Below are 17,202 nucleotides of genomic sequence, written 5' to 3' on the forward strand. Positions count from 1 at the left end.
ACATCGTTAACAAATTTGTAACAAATGGTGGTAGGGTATATATGAAAAGTGATGGATAAATATATACCATTTGTATTTTAAGAGGTTGCAAAATACAATTGGTTACATGATTTCTAATCTTTTGAATTTTTAATGCTATTATGTGATATGATTTTTTGCCTAAATTCTCAGTACAAACACATGTAGGAATTTTAACTCTTTTCACTATGTTCTTGGTTCATTAGGGCAGAGATTTCCTGAAGAAGCTCTCCGTTTTGCAGTGTTCACCTGCTAAAAATATGATTAATATTAATAGGACTAATATTGTTACTTAGTTTTTATAAAATCCAGCTTGTATAAAACGATATAGTGATTCTTTTTACTTAATGAGGTGGGGATAGGGGTGTTTCACACTAATATGTTATTGCTTTATGTTCTCAACGTGTTTCTTTGGGGTTTCTCCAGGTGCTCTTGTTTTGTCCCACAATCCAAAAACATACTGGTAATGTTAGTGTGTGTGTGTGTGTGTTTGTGTGTGTGTGTATTTGTGTGTGTGTGTGTGTTTGTGTGTTAGAGAATTTAGGCTGTAAGTTCCACTGGAAAAGAGACTAGGGGGAAAATGTATCATAGTCCGGTTTTTGCTTACCGCGTGAGATCGGCGAGATGACAGCTAAAATTTAAAGCGGCGCTGCCCTGTAAAGGCAAGCTTCCCTTTACAAGGCAGCGCCGCTTTAATTTTAGCTGTCATCTCGCCGATCTCGCGCGGGATGCAAAAACCGGACTATGATACATTTAGTATCAAGCTGAGAGTTTTCCGGCGGGTTTGAAAAGTGGAGATGTTGCTTATAGCAACCAATCAGATTCTAGCTTTCATTTTGTAGAATGCACTAAATAAATGATAGCTAGAATCTGATTGGTTTTTCAAACCCGCCAGAAAACTCTTAGCTTGATACATTTACCCCTAGATGTGAATGATTTAAAAAACAGTCTCTAGAAAAGCGCTGCGTGCTATATTAGTGTCTTATAAATAAAGATTAATAATAATAATAATAATACTGTAAGCATAATTTATCAGTTCACAAATATGGATATTTTATGCTGGGGGAACTTCTTACCATAGGGGTGAAACGTAAATTATATCCATATTTCTTACCCAGAAAGTGATTGCTGTTACGCAGTGATAATTTTATACACAGAGGGCCTGAGTCATAAAGGCACATATCTGCCGATTTTGAGCGTCTTACTTGCAAAATCATTCTGTGCATGCCCACAATTGGCCCATACACTAGAAAGCGCAGCCCTGTCTGCGGCCTCTTCATACACAAAGGACTCTTCATCATCATCATCATCACTATTTATTTATATATCGCCACTAATTCCGCAGCGCTGTACAGAGAACTCATTCACATCAGTCCCTGCCCCATTGGAGCTTACAGTCTAAATTCCCTAACACACGCACACACACAGACAGACAGACACACAGACTAGGGTCAATTTTTTTTTTGCAGCCAATTAACCTACCAGTATGTTTTTGGAGTGTGGGAGGAAACCGGAGCACCCGGAGGAAACCCATGCAAACACGGGGAGAACATACAAACTCCACACAGATAAGGCCATGGTCGGGAATTGAACTCATGACCCCAGCGCTGTGAGGCAGAAGTGCTAACCACTAGGCCACCATGCTACCCGACTCTTAATACAAACTATGATTTCTGGGAGGGAACGGACCTGGGAAGGGACGTTTGGCCGTAGTCAATTTACAGTTAGGGTGTGCCAAGCTCTAGTGCACATCCGAATTAAGCTCTGTGTGTCTCAAAGTTACTTGTTTTTCTGCTGTATCTCTTGCACCATCTATAGCGCTAGTCTAAGTCCTGAGTCCTAGTTATGTCATTATATGCATGCTATAACATAAGTCTGCAATCAGGAGCAACTATAAATATATCTGTTTACAGTAGACATTAATGACAGGTTAATAAAAGTTTTTACAAGGGAAAAAAAAAACACTTTTGTAAAATTTTTATGTATAGTCATAATTGACTATATTACTGACAGTTAATAGTAATTTCTTTTTTTTTTTCTGTGCGTTCTTTTTAGATTTTGTAATCCATATATGTATTGTACGTGTCCTGCAGTGTCTGGTCTAGTACAGCAGAAATGTACACCAGTAATTAACACCACACATATCTTTAGATATGTTCCTTGTTGACATCGGAGCATGCACAGACAGTTTACGGGCCGTTTAAAACAATTACATGATGTGCTCAGTATACGTGCCTTAATGACTCAGGCCCAGATAGTGCTTCCTTCTGCAGTTATAGGATCTCATTTAGAGTTACACAGGAACGCACACGTGAAAATACGTCAGCACACTTGTGTTTTTACATCTGTATTGTAAGTTGAATGCACATTAAAGCTACAATACTAACTAGGAAAATAGGCTGCTCCATGCAACCATATTTCCAGGTGCTCCTCTGTTTCTTTCACAGCCAAAAACAGGAGCGTGGCATGCTGGAGGACAAATCACAATCCGCAGTCAAAATATTGCACCCGTGATTTGTCCTCCCGCTCACACACCCTTTCCACATCCATTTACTGTTGGTTAACAGAATTAAGCACTGGTCAGCCTGCTCACGCCATCTGCAGCCATTTAATGTTGGTAAACAAAATTAATTTTCTCTCACATCCCTTGAGGAACACCAGACCTTGGGGTATAGAGTAGGGCAGGGGAATGCTGGCACTTTAACTTTTAGTTAGCTAAAGCTCTGGCTCCACCCCCTCTATACCCCACCTCCTGCTAGAGGCCAATCTAGTTCAAGTGCCCGGCGAAGCGGGCTGTGCACGGGGCTGCTTAGCAGCCAGTTTTACTTTTTTTTCCTATTTTATTATTTTAATGATAGCGGAGACTGTGTCTCCGAGTTCTGACAGCGGTGGCTCGCTGAGCCGCGTAGTTGGCTGTCAATCAGACTCTCCGCTGCGGATTCATTCATTCTGCTCTCCCGCGGCTGCGGCTGGCGGGGAGAGTGTGAGGCAGCAATGGGAGAGATCTGTGGAGCGCACAGCACAGACGGCTGTGCGCTGGCTGCGGGGAGGAGCGGAGGTGCCGTGTAGGTCCTACTTGTCTGCCTGCTCCCTCTGCCGATTATTTAATCCTCCATTGGAGCCAGACACAGTTGTTGGTGGCTGGGGTCTGTCCTCCAAGTACAGAGAGCATGCTGTCTGCACACACTGCGTCTGGAGGGTTGGCAGTAGGTAAGTGAAACTCTCTCTCAGCATAGTGCTGAGAGAGAGACAGTAGAAATTGCAGTGTGTTCCCTGAGCTGGCTGTTTTTTCCTAAAAGCAGTCGGTTTAATTTGGTAGAGATAAGAGTTCTATTTTTAGCTCAGGGAACAGGGTCAGGCAAGGGTCACTGTCTCAGTGAGCCCTGCTCGGCTGTGGATTGGTGGAGTTGTTTGTGTGTCTTAAATGTTATCCAGTCCAGAGCTGGGCCCTGGGGGGGTGGTTGTGTTTTATTCCTCGGCACTTCCCCCGTGGTAGACTTTCACTCCTCGTGTGTGGACACCTGAATAGGCAGCCATTTATAAAGCTCCTGCTTCTCCCCTTTTCTATCCTGTATACTGTAAGGTAAAGGGTTGGGGGTGGTGTGTTTAGCCTTTGTATTTTTACACACTAAGGAGCTTTTGGCTGTATTGCAGGCTCACTTTCTCTTGTAGTTTGTGTGCTGCCTGTTATCTGTATTGTGTGTATTTAACTCTACTGTTTTGTCCCACCTTTGAACATGCCTGAGAGGGAAAAATCTACACGTGGCAGGGCTGGTGCTTCTATGTTAAGTTTCACCTGTGCTGTATGTCATGTTAAGTTACCATCTGGGCAGTCAGGAACACAGGCTCTGTGTGTGTCCTGTAGGCCCACGGAGACTACTTCTGGTGAAACAGTTGCTGTCTGTTCAAACACGGAGGAGCCTGCTTGGGCTCGGTCTCTATTTAATACAGTGGAACTGCTTGCTCAGAAGGTACAGTCTCAGGCTGCTCAATCTTCTGATTCTGCTTCCTTAGTTCAGGCTTTACCTGTTGTTGCTCCAGTGCAGTATGTATAACCAGCCTGGGTGCAGGGTCTTGCATCCTCAGTACAGGGTCTGGTAGCGATCTCTTCCTCCTTGGAGAGGATGATGCAGTCGGTCACTCTGCCCTCCTCAAGTAGACAGAGGCGGGTGGCCGCCTCTTTTCTGGGACATGGATCTGATTCTGATTGTGGTTCCCAGGAAGAGGGTGAGTTACCGCTGGGCTCTGAAATAGATGCTACTTCTCTGGTGGAGGTCCCAGCAGATCGTCAGAGTGTGGAAGAGTTAATTCAGGCGGTGCGTCAGGTACTTGATATTCCTGAGGACCAAGTGCCTGAGGCTTCTGCATCCTCTCTTTTTGAAAGACGCAAAAAGAGGGAGGTGGTTTTTCCGGCCTCTCCCCACTTGGAGGAGTTGCTGTTGAAATCTTGGACTTCTCCAGACAGGAAGTTTCAGGTGACTAAGTGACTGCAGTCGTGTTATCCATTTCCCCCTGAGGTTCTCGCTAAATGGGAGACGCTTCCTCAGGTGAATGCAGCTGTGGCGAGGTTGGCAAAGGTAACTACTATCACTCTGCCTAACCAGGCCACTCTTAAGGATGGTGCAGACCGGAAGGTTGAAACCGTTCTTAAGTCCATTTTTGTGGCAGCGGGTGCTTCTTTGAGGCCTGCTTTAGCATCAGCATGGGTTAACAAAGCTGTTGATCGCTGGTCGGAACAATTGTCTGAGGGTTTGTTGGTTGGCTGGCAGGCCATCCTCTGAATTGATTCCTTTAGTGGAACAGATTCAGAGGGCAACGGATTATTTAGGTGAAGCTGCTATGGAAGCATGGACGATGGGAGCGCGCGTTTATGCCTTGGCAGTGGCAGCACGTCGGACTCTCTGGTTAAAGTCCTGGGAGGCTGACATAGAGTCCAAATAGGCTCTGGAGTCCATTACCTTTTCAGGAGGTGTTCTGTTTGGTCCTCAGCTGGATTCCTTTATTAGTCAGGCATCATGAGGTAAGAGCACTTTCCTCCCGGTCAGTGTTCCCAAGCAGAGGATGTCTAGATTTCGGGCCTTTCGTTCCGCAGGTAGGTCTAGAGGACAGTATTCCTCAGGACAATCCTCCAGAGGTCAGACATCCACCCCTAGAGGTGGTTTGCAGAGGGGACGTCAGGCCTGGTCTGCGCGTCAACCAGCTGCTAGGCCAGCAGACAAACAGTCTGCATGACGGGGATTTTGCTCCTCCACTGTCGTCAGTGGTGGGAGTCCGTCTTCTGCGGTTCAGGGATCGGTGGTGTCATTCCACTACCGATGTCTGGATTCGGGGAGGGGTGAGCCAGGGTTACAAGATCGATCTGCTCGGTCTCCCTCCCAGACGGTTTTTCACCACGGGGTTTCCGTCATGTCCAAGAAAACAGTTGGCTTTAACAGAGGCGATTCAATCCCTTCTGTCTGCCGGAGTGATTATTCCGGTTCCTCATTCTCAAAGAGGTTTGGGGTTTTATTCCAATCTTTTTCTTGTGACAAAACCCGACGGCTCCTTCAGACCGATTCTCAATCTAAAGGCTTTGAACACTCAGATGAGTGCCCAGCTTCAAGATGGAATCTTTACGCTCTGTAATTCTCAGCATGGAACAGGGAGAATTTATGGTGGCTCTAGACATCAAGGATGCATATCTCCATGTGCCCATTTGGAGGGGTCATCAGTCCCTGCTGAGGTTTGTGGTTCAGACCATGCTTCGTGCTCGAAAGCCAGCTTCAGCCAAAATATATCATCGAGTTTGGAGGACATATATTGGTTGGTGCGAAAAGAAGGGGTATCCTACATCTTTTCGTCTGGCCAGGTTACTGAGGTTCTTGCAGGACGGCTTGGATGCAGGTTTGCGTCTTAGTTCTCTTAAGGGTCAGGTGTCAGCTCTTTCAATTTTCTTTCAGAGAAAACTTGCTGTTATACCTGATGTGCAGACTCAGGGTGTTCTTCATGTTCAACCTCTTTATATTCCTCCGGTTCCACCATGGGATTTGAATTTGATGTTGAGGGCTTTACAGCATCCTCCATTTGAGCCTTTGAATTCAGTAGATTTCAAATTTCTTACTTTGAAAACGTTTTTTTCTTTTAGCCATTTCAACGGCACGCAGAGTTTCAGAGCTTGGGGCTTTGTCTTGTAAGCCTCCTCTGCTAGTTTTTCATGAGGGTATGGCAGTTCTTCAAACTAAGCCATCCTTCCTTCTAAAGGTTGTCTCTAAGTTTCATCTGAGTCAGGATATTGTCATTACGGCTCTAACTGATTCCTCGTCTTCTGATAACGATGACTCTATTCGTTATCTTGATGTGGTTCGTGCCTTGAGAATTTATGTTAAAAGATCGCCGAAGTTTCGTAAAACTGAGGATCTTTTTATTCTTTACGATGCTCACAAAAGAGGCTGGCCAGCTTCCAAGATGACCATTGCTAGGTGGATTACGGCTGTTATCCGCCAGGCTTACAGTGGGGCTGGGGAGCCTGTCCCAGATATTCTACGGGCGCATTCTACAAGATCTGTAAGGGCTTCCTGGGCGGCACACCATGGTGCCTCCAGTGAACAGTTGTGTAAAGCGGCCACGTGGTCTTCTGTACACACTTTCACAAAGTTTTACAGATTTAATGTGTTTGCCTCTAGGGATGCAAGTTTTGGGAGAAAGGGAGAAATCTTTCTTCTGAGCGTTCCCTCCCGTGAGACAGCTTTGGGATGTCCCCAAGGTCCCGGTGTCCCCCAAGGGATGTGAGAGAAAATGGGATTTTTATACTTACGTAAAATCCGTTTCTCTTAATCTGTTGGGGGACACCGGGCGCCCACCCTTAACGCTCTGGTTTTTCCTTCTGTTTGACATGTTGTTTGATTGTTAAGAGAATGTTATGTGTTAAGTTTATTCTCTTTTCTTTGGTTCTCTCTATCTCCCTTTCTGCGGGCTTGGTTAAACATAGACTGGCCTCTAGCAGGAGGTGGGGTATAGAGGGGGTGGAGCCAGAGCTTTTGTTAACTAAAAGTTAAAGTGCCAGCATTCGCCTGCCCTACACTATACCCCAAGGTCCCGGTGTCCGCCAACGGATTAAGAGAAAAGGATTTTACGTAAGTATAAAAATCCCATTATTTCTGCATCACAGAACTGGCATAGACCTGAGAAAAATATCTGAATGTGGCAGCCCCCAGGGCGCATGATTTAGGGTCCATCAAGGGAAAATATTTTTCTATGTGGCAGTAGAGCTTTAAGATAGGTAAAATGGGCAGCCAGGATGTTCTCAGGAACAACGCTGCTAATTGAATCTTCCTCATAGTGAGAACCAGCGCCAGTGCTAGGCTGCAGCCTCTGATGAATGGGGGCACAAAAAACTAGACCCTCACAAAAATTACCAACCATGCATTGAGAAGCACTGGGGCTGTGTGTTCACTGTTATAACCTGTGTAGCCTAGTGCTGGGTTCCATATGTGTTATCTCCCTGTTTTGGTGGGAATCAGGCTATCTAGTGCTGGTGCTGATTATGGATTTTAGGGGTGGGGAGCATGCGCTTTAATAAAAAAATACATACATATATTTTTTATTTTAGCAGTGAAAGATACCAGTCATCATCATCAGCATATAAACTTGCACTACTCTAATCGACATATAAAAGTTAAAACCCCATCTGAGAAACCCAAAGTCCCAAGCATTCCGGTTAATAGGTCCTATATATATCTGTAGATGATATGCTATTTTAAGTCACAAAAAAATAATAAAATGATCAGGTTAAAATAGACATGCTTAGTGTCATACATTGTTCCATATTATCTTAGGGTGAAATTTGGCCATTATTATATATATAAAAACCGACCAACTTTTTTATATCATGTAAAAATGTTGATATAGTCTATATGATACTGTAAAGACATAGATGTAAACTAATAGTGAATAGAATAGTAATATAGAGGTAAATAAATATATAACAACATATATAACACTATATAAGATTTTTGTGACTTGAATATCATACACACAGTTGGATTAAATAGCTTGCGGCAAAAAAAAATATTTATCTCTGCTTTCACAATGCTGCAGTGGGAGACATTAAATGACACATTTACGGTCTGCTTTTTCAGTTTACACATAGTGTAAGATCTAGTGTGCATGCTTGTGATATGTTATCTGTTGAAAGTACTATGTTGTGCTTCATGCTCTTAGGACATTGCTTATTACCAGGCCTTATCTGCTGAACAATTGCAGACAGATGCTGCCAAGATCCAACCCAACGCAGCTTCACCTCAAGAAATGTATGAGCCGGGGATAGAGATGGCCACTAACGCCAAATTAGATGATCTACAGCGTTCCTGGGAGACACTGAAGAATGTGGTGTGTTTTAATTTTCTATGTTGTTTATGCAGCTTATTATAATAATAATTGTGTAAGATTACAAACACTGACTGCAGTTTACACAACATGGACTAGGATCCCTGAAAATATGCAATCTCTATCAGTTTATTGTTTTAACATAAATGAATGAGCAACAATTGTTCCTCAATGACATAATTTAAACTTATGATTTTATGAATCTAGCATCTATAACATTAATTTCACTCATTTTTTTCAATAAGATACAAACAGTATATTGCAATGCAGTTGTGTATTCATAAATTATTCACAAACAAATTAATTGCAGTCTATATGAGTAAGACCTACCATAATTAAAGGTTGGTTAGAAATGTTATATAAACAGTACATTTTCTATACTGTGATCTTGATTTGTAATATAACAAATTGTGCGCTATTCTGTGTCTCTATCAGATTAGTGAAAAGCAGCGGACTTTATATGAGGCTCTGGAACGACAACAAAGATACCAAGATTCACTCCAGTCTATTTCCACCAAAATGGAGACTATTGAAGTAAAATTGAATGAGAGTCTGGAGCCCTGCAAGACCCCTGAAAGTCAGATGGCTGAGCACCAGGTCAGCTACATTCTATTACAATGTTTATTACAATAGTTTCTTCAGTGAAGTGGCAATTTGCAATGACCATTGTGTCATCTGTATTGACCTGTGTTTGTTTCTGATTTGCAGGTTATGCACCATTAATATCTCTTTTATGTTCTTCTCCAGGCTCTCATGGATGAGATTTTAATGTTACAGGAAGAGATCAGCAAGTTGCAAGCATCTTTTGCAGAAGAACTAGTGTCAGAATCTCTGGATTCTGAAACTGCAGATCAGTTAGCTCTGCAATCCACTCTAACTGTCTTGGCAGAGAGAATGGCCACCATCAGAATGAAAGCTTCTGGAAAACGTCAACTCCTAGAGGTGAAAACTATATTCCAGTACAATGGAGTAAAAGTAAAGCACAGATATATACAATTTTATTGCTGGCTTTTGCAGAATCTCTGGCCATACGCTTCATTCTTAGGTCAATTGACATTAAATGGCAAGATCCTTTGCCATTTAAGCATTCACATCACTCTCTGCCCCATTGTGCATATTTACATTTCATTCCTCATGCCTTGGTTAATTTTAGTATTACAATTTGTATTTTTCTTTTATATTATAGCAGTGTTTTATATAGATATAAACTCACAGCCAAATGTTACCAGTTAGATTGCCAATAGGATAAAGCTGTGTATGGCTACATTGTGACTTGCATCATGGTAGGATCAGATGTTTACCAGAAGACTGCTTTCATAAGAAACAGACAAACTGAAACAAATTATGTCCACAGGAAAAATTGAATGAGCAGCTTGAAGAACAGCGCCATGAACAGGCTCTGCAGAGATACCGCAGTGAAGCAGACGAGCTTGATCTCTGGTTGCTGGGCGCCAGGACTACGTTGGACAAAGTGTTGCTTGCTTTGGAAGAGCCCATGGACATGGAGGCACAGCTCATTGATTGTCAGGTAAAATCCACAAGATGGTAACATATGTATTTTAATGATCTAGAATAACTTTTATCTCTTCACACCAGAATATTTTTTAACCTATAAAAATAAAAAGGCATATGTTTACAATCAAATTAAATGTGAGATTAATGTCATGTCATAAAAATCACCCCCTTCATTGGGGATATACAGGGGGAGGGGGTTGTCAGAAGGTGCATTGTGTTTGTACTTTAGTCTCCTTTATAGAACAGATTTGCAGTTGGACTGTATTAAACTCAGTTTATTTTGTATTATTGTTGACTTTAATGTTTTCACCACAATGCTTTTATATTTACTTATGACTCAGGTAATTGACTACTCTTCACTGTGCACGGAACAGATCTCCAGACTCTTCTCTCTGTTAGTTTGCTCCTTCCCCCTATCTTATACCCGATACTCTCCAATGTTGTATGATTCTGCATGGCTGTAGGTAACTACAACAGGAGGGAGGGGCTCCGCCTGCTTGCCTGGAATACCAGAGGTTTGAATGAAAACATTAAACACTCCCTTGTGTTATCCCAGCTTCGAAAATGCAATGTAGATATAGCCTGTCTAGTTGAGACGCTTCGCTATAGTAGTAAAATTTTGGCTTTAAAGCATCAATGGATGGGGTGGGCATACCAGTCTACACACTCTGCTAATTCCAGAGGAGTTTCTATACTAGTCAAGAAATCACTAACCTTTACAATAGAACATGTGCAGATTGACCCTTATGGAAGTTATGTGTTCCTTAGGGCAGTTGTTAACTTCTCCCCGCTTATAATCTTGGCAATTTATATCCCGCCTCCTTACAACAATGATATTTTGTGTAAGACTTCCACCTTTATGGCACTCTCTCCGGCCACCCTACACGTGGTGTGTGGGGGAGATTTCAACAACGTTCTTCACACAGGGTTAGATAGATGGCGAGTGTCCAATACTCCTTTCCTTGGCGGTTCTACACCATTTTCTCACCTTGTGGAGGAGATGGGCCTGGTTGATGTGTGGAGGTGTAGAAATTCTGATAAACAGCAATTCTCCTGCCATTCTACCAGTTATCACACCATGTTATGAATACATTTGATTTTACCCTCCCTATCTTTATCACTATGTGTCACCTTCATTGAATACCTCTCCAGGGGCATTTAAGATCACTCTCCAGTTCTTATATGTCTTGACTTGACGGATGACAGAGGGGTGAGATTTTGAAGGTTAAACCCACATTGGTTGGATACAATGGGTACTGGGGTGGACCTAACTGACCGTTGGGAAGGATACTTTACGGATAATAGTATGTCATCATCCGTGGATGTCCTTTGGGATGCCTTTATGGCTTTTCTAAGAGTCTGATTAAAAATATTTCTGACATCAAAAATTCTAATAGAAAAATAGAATCTACTCTTGAACAGCAATGTAGAGATTTGGAGTGTCTGTATTTTAGTTCGCGCTCGAGAATCGTCTCCAATGGTAGAGGGTTCAGTTAGAATAGAGGGATTATCTATTTGACAAGTCTAAACGTTTCCTTCTGTTCTCTCAACATCGACATTACTCAGAGGCTGACATGGGAGAAAGTTACCTAGCATGTTTAGCAAGAGAGCAACAGTCTAGTAGAACTATCCCAGCAATTTACAACAACCAACATGTACAAATTTTTAGGGGAGGTGAAATTGTCGATACGTTTCTCCAATATTATAAGTGTACTTACATCTCTAAGGAACAATACGCGCGTACTCAATTTACAGCATATTTAGACTCCATTGAATTCCTGTGTCTCTCCCAGGATTCGGCTTCTGTTTTGAATGTGCCTCTCACAATTGAAGAAATAGACGCAGCTATATTCTCGTTTCGCAGTCATAAGGCTCAAGGAATTGATGGCCTTCCTATAGAGCTATATAAGAAATTCAGAAACGTTTTTGTTCCACAATTACTAGATGCTTTTAATTGTTTATATGACTTGGGTGCTTTGCCACCCTCAATGTTGGAGGTGCTGATAATGGTCTCTCCTCTGTACTGATGTTAAAATATTACCCAAAATTCTTGTTTCCAGACTAAATTCTGTTATTTCTGAGATAGTTCATCCTGACCAAACAGAGTTTATGCCTTGTAAATCCACCATTTCAAATTTACGCCACCTTTACACTCATATCTAGCCGCCCCATTCGGCTCAGGAGGGGGCAGTGTTGGTGTCTTTGGATTCTGCCAAGGCCTTCGACTCGGTCGAGTGGGAATACTTATGGGAAGTGTTGCACAGATTTGGGTTGGGGACTGAGTTTAATAAGTGGATTCAGCTACTGTATTCAGCCCTGGTGGCAAGAGTCTCAGTAAATGGCCACACATACCCTTCTTTTAGGCTGGGGACGAGGGACTAGGCAAGACTGCCACTTGTCTCCAGCACTATTTGTGCTGGCCATAGAACCCCTGGCTTGTCTGATTAGAGATCATCCTCAAATTGTTGGGCTCCCAGTGGGGAAGGCTCGGGATACTGTAGCTTTCTATGCTGACGACATATTACTATTTCTTTCCGAATCTGATGCCTCCCTTGACCGCTTTCTAGAGGTGGTTAATAAGTTTGGACTCTTTTCGGGTCTACTGATAAACTGGGACAAATCTTATATATTCCCACTTCATGGTGTGATGCCCCCTGATAATGAGAATAGGCATTCCCTTAAATGGCCTATAGACTTGCTGGGGTTTCTTGGTGAGCAGGCAGAGTCCTATGCTTCTGGTAATACGTTTTTATTACCCATGGAAGTATTGCTTATCGGGAAATGTCTGAGTCAGGTGGCCCCGATAGTTAAACAAGCTGTGGAGATTTGGCGTACCGCGCATAATATAGTGGGAGGTCAGGGTTTTGATCCTTTTACCCCTTGTGGCATAATCCTTCCTTCCCAGAACTTAACAAACTGAGAGAATACAATATATGGCATAGATATTGTATTGTGAATATAGGGCAGTTGTGTGAGTCCAGTTCCTTGAAAACCTTTGCGCAACTGTCGCAGGTAAAGGGAATCCCTAACTCTGCATTTTACTGTTACTTTCAACTAAGACACTCTCTTAACACACAGTTTCATGACTTCTCTCCGTTAATTCTTTCATCCGCTCTTATGAGTCTTCTGCAAAGGGTGGATACAAGAAACACTATATCCCAACTTTACTCTGACCTCAATTATTCACTTGCCCCAAACGACTTAGACTCATTGAAAGCCAAATGCCAAGAGGACCTAGGCCTCCTATTGGACGAGGAGTGGTCTCCTATGCTTAAGAGTCTCCGCAGCGCCACATCCTACCTCCCCTACCAACAAATACACTTATATCTGTTGCACAGAGTATACCTTACCCCTGTTGGTTTGCATCGTATGGGCCGAGGAAGTGACTCGTCTTGTCCAAAATGCTGTTCACCATCTGATGATTTCTGGCATATGTTATGGGGTTGTCTGTTTGTAAATACTTTTTGGTCAGAAGTTTGGGAATCATCATCATCATCATCAGTTATTTATATAGCGCCACTAATTCCGCAGCGCTGTACAGAGAACTCATTCACATCAGTCCTAACATACACACACACACACACACAGAGAGAGAGAGACTAGGGTCAATTTTGATAGCAGCCAATTAACATACCAGTATGTTTTTCCAGTGTGGAGGAAACCGGAGCACACAGAGGAAACCCACACAAATACAGGGAGAACATACAAACTCCACACAGATAAGGCCATAATCGGGAATCGAACTCATGTGTTCTTAATACTGTTCCCCTTGCCCCCCCCCCCCTCCCCTCATGAATGCCAAATGTTGTCTACGTGGTATTTTGTTAGAAGATTTAACAAATAAATATACAGCTGCTTATGTTTTCAATTTAATGACACGTGCCAAGGTGGTGATTTCTAAGACTTGGATATCACCGGTGCAACCTGATTTTCAAGTGGGGAGCGCTGGTTAATGCCATTGTACAACATGAAAGATATGTGTACACATGTAGGAATGCTAAATCAAAATATCATATAATATGGTCCAGATGGTATACGTCTAGCTACCAATTTTGTTCAAATGATTTGGTGTCTTCTGATTAACTCACCTGCTGGAGGTAGGGGAGAGAGGATCCCTCTGGATGACTTGTGAAAAAATAGAATTCTGCCGGCACTTTCTAGTGTTCAATTGCTCAAGCATTATTATTTGCACCTTTTGCGACTAATAAGCTATTTGTGGTGAGTCCTAAAATTTCATCCTTCTATGATGCTATCACTTACCTTGTGAAAAAAGGCTCATTGGTGTTACTGTGAATATTGTTTCATCATTTCATTATTTGTGTGTTGCCAATGTTATTGAAAAGCATTATAAAGTAAGGATGTCATGTGTTATATATGTATTTGTTTGGTTTATATCTGTATTATATGTGTTTGAAAAACCAAATAAAAAATATCTGATTTAAAAAAAAAAAATCACCCCCTTCACACATTATAATATTTAGAAGCATTGTTTTAGCAGACAGCACTTCATATAAATGGAGAGGAATTTTAGAAGTCTATTAGGCTCATATCTGAGTCCCCCCCCCCCCCCCCCCGAATATATAGGTGTACAGGAACACTCCTGAATATGAATGTTCAGGTGTATTTTCCAGCATTCAAATTTAGACAGATTGTGCCATTGTATCTTACCTGTTCTTGCTCTTCTCTCTTGGAACTTTGTTATCCTCTCGCTGGCTTCTGGAAAGTTGGCGTCCTGTTTTGAAAATGCAAAAATTTATTATAATGCAAAATGTTAACAAACCCTGAATGATTAGGCCCTTTAGTTAAACAAAACACTCCATTATGGCCAGCTAAAAGTACCCCATTGTACAGGCATATATAAGCAATATCTGAATATTTGTGGTCAATCTAATACAAACCTCTACCAGCCCCATCTCACTAATATTTACTATTCTAGTGATTGCTGAGACCACAAAGAGCATCCATGTAACAGCCACACAATCATGAGATTATGCCCCCCAAAGCTGCTCTATTTTTTAAATACCCCCTACAGCCATTTTTCTTAACCCCTGTTGCAGTCATTTTCTTTAACCCCCCCTGCATCCATCCCCCCTGCAGCTATTTTCCTTGCCTCCACTCTGTAGCTATCCCCCCGTCACATCAAAACTCCCCCAGTCACATATATCAGCCCCCCTCCTCTGCCCTCCTTCACACATATCAACCTCTCTCCCACCCTATAGATTTGTATGACAGAGCCCCCCTCCCTCTCCCTATAGATATGCAGGGCAGTTCCCCCCCCCTATAGATATGCAGGGCAGTTCCCCCCCTCCCTATAGATATGCAGGGCAGTCCCCCCCCCCTCCCTATAGATATGCAGGGCAGTTCCCCTCCCTATAGATAAGCAGGGCAGTTCCCCCCTCCCTATAGATATGCAGATCAGTTCCCCCCCCTCCCTATAGATATGCAGGACAGTTCCCCCCTCCCTATATATAGGCAGGGCAGTTCCCCCCTCCATATATATATGCAGGGCAGTTCCCCCCCCTCCCTATAGATATGCAGGGCAGTTCCCCCCCCCCCCCCTATAGATATGCAGGGCAGTTCTCCCCCCTCCCTATAGATATGCAGGGCAGTTCCCCCCTCCCTATAGATATGCAGGGCAGTCCCCCCCCTTCACTTACCTGTAGGTGTGCTGACCAGCATTGCTCCTCACTCCTCAGATCAGCAGATCAGCAGACAGGAAGTGAAGACTTCCTGCTTTCTGCCTGCTGCACAGCAACAGGCAGCCTAGCGATTGGCTGCCTGTTGCTGACCACTGACCACCAATGCTTTTGATCCTCGAGACCTCCAAACATCCTCCCCGCGGTGACCCCCCTCCACCACCGCGAAAAAAAACCTCAATGGTAAAAAATAAATAAAAAATTAATGAATGAAAGAAAAAAAAAATACCCGCAGCGTCGCGCCCCCCGGGACCCAGCGCCCCAGGCTGAAGCCTGATCAGCCTAGTGGTTGATCAGGCCCTGAGTACATTTATGCTGAATTGTATAAGGTTGATTCCAAGATTAACATTTATTCAGTTAACCCGGTTTTCCTTCACAATTAGATTTTTTTGCTGTTTGTTTTGAAACCCTGTCCTGCTTAATTACAAAACTTTAATATAAAGTTGCGAATCACTGCAGCAGTTCATGAAAGGATACCCAATAGAGTTTACCTGTTTATGCAGGTCAATCTGTAAAGCGGATTATGCAGATATGCTCAGAGTCATTCACAAACCTCTGAAGGCCAAGAGCTTATCTGTGTAGCACATGGTTCATATATAGAAGAGAAGACCCTAGCTGCTGAGGGCTAGTGGTCTATTTCCTGGTGCTTGATGTGGATGGCTGATGCGCTTGAAGAATAACAGAACATGCAAGACTGGTTCATAGATAGATGTGCCGTTATTTGTAATTAGTTTTAAAAGACTTGCCTTCAACATTGGATGGATTCCCAAAGAAAAATGACTCTGCTTTTAATTTGGGTTTGCTGCTGTGAGATAGGATTTGGCATTCAGGTGCCGCTGATGCCGAGGTGCCTTGTTTCGTAAAATGTTTGAATTTGCTTCTTTGTTTTCACTGCTGCAGAACATGCTGCTGGAAATTGAACAGAAAGTGGTAGCTCTGTCCGAGCTCTCGGTACATAATGAGAACTTACTAATGGAAGGAAAGTCCCACACTAAGGAGGAAGCTGAACAGCTGGCTATGAAATTAAGGACTTTGAAAGGGAGCCTTTTAGAACTGCAAAGGGTTCTCCAGGACAAGCAAATTAACATTCAGGTAATTAAAACATCTAGCTATTGGGCCAATTTGTTGTTATGTTAGCTTGTGATGTGATTTACTTTGTAACCTGTATTTACATAGTAATGTATATATTTGTAAAGTATCATTGCAACATTATTTCCATGCTACATGCTAACAGTAGTATTGGTGTATTGATATTGTGTTCTTTCTTTTATGCTATTTTTGTGCTAATCAGAAATAGCATCTGGCTTTTAACCACGTTAAATATATTTTAGAACTGATTTGTAATCCTTTTATTGGCTTTGCTCACCCCCATTGACTTAACTGTAGCAGATAAATACTGTGTTTAGTAAAGTTAGCAGACATAAGTCAATTCAAAATCCCCAGCTTGTCCTGTGCTTTGCATTTAGGATATTTCTACCTAATCACACGAATGTTAACCACATATGTGAGAACAGATGAGTCTTTGGGATTTTGGGACTGTTACTCATTTTGGTGTAGTAAAATGACAAAATTGTATTTTCTTCTTAGATACGTAAGATAACAGGCAGAG

General features: G+C 42.5%; 1 protein-coding gene across 1 annotated transcript in view; it reads left to right on the top strand.

Annotated features, from left to right (window-relative positions):
- SYNE1 (spectrin repeat containing nuclear envelope protein 1) overlaps positions 1 to 17,202 on the top strand; it is a 334,503-nt gene that overhangs the window by 211,442 nt on the left and 105,859 nt on the right. The window contains exons 92-96 of the mRNA XM_075203581.1: positions 8,218 to 8,385; positions 8,818 to 8,979; positions 9,130 to 9,324; positions 9,737 to 9,910; positions 16,494 to 16,685. Of these exons, the coding sequence (XP_075059682.1) occupies positions 8,218 to 8,385; positions 8,818 to 8,979; positions 9,130 to 9,324; positions 9,737 to 9,910; positions 16,494 to 16,685 (891 nt within the window). The remainder of the gene's footprint in view (positions 1 to 8,217; positions 8,386 to 8,817; positions 8,980 to 9,129; positions 9,325 to 9,736; positions 9,911 to 16,493; positions 16,686 to 17,202) is intronic.

Source organism: Mixophyes fleayi, chromosome 3, assembly GCF_038048845.1.
Source record: "Mixophyes fleayi isolate aMixFle1 chromosome 3, aMixFle1.hap1, whole genome shotgun sequence".
NCBI classification, from domain to species: domain Eukaryota; kingdom Metazoa; phylum Chordata; class Amphibia; order Anura; family Limnodynastidae; genus Mixophyes; species Mixophyes fleayi.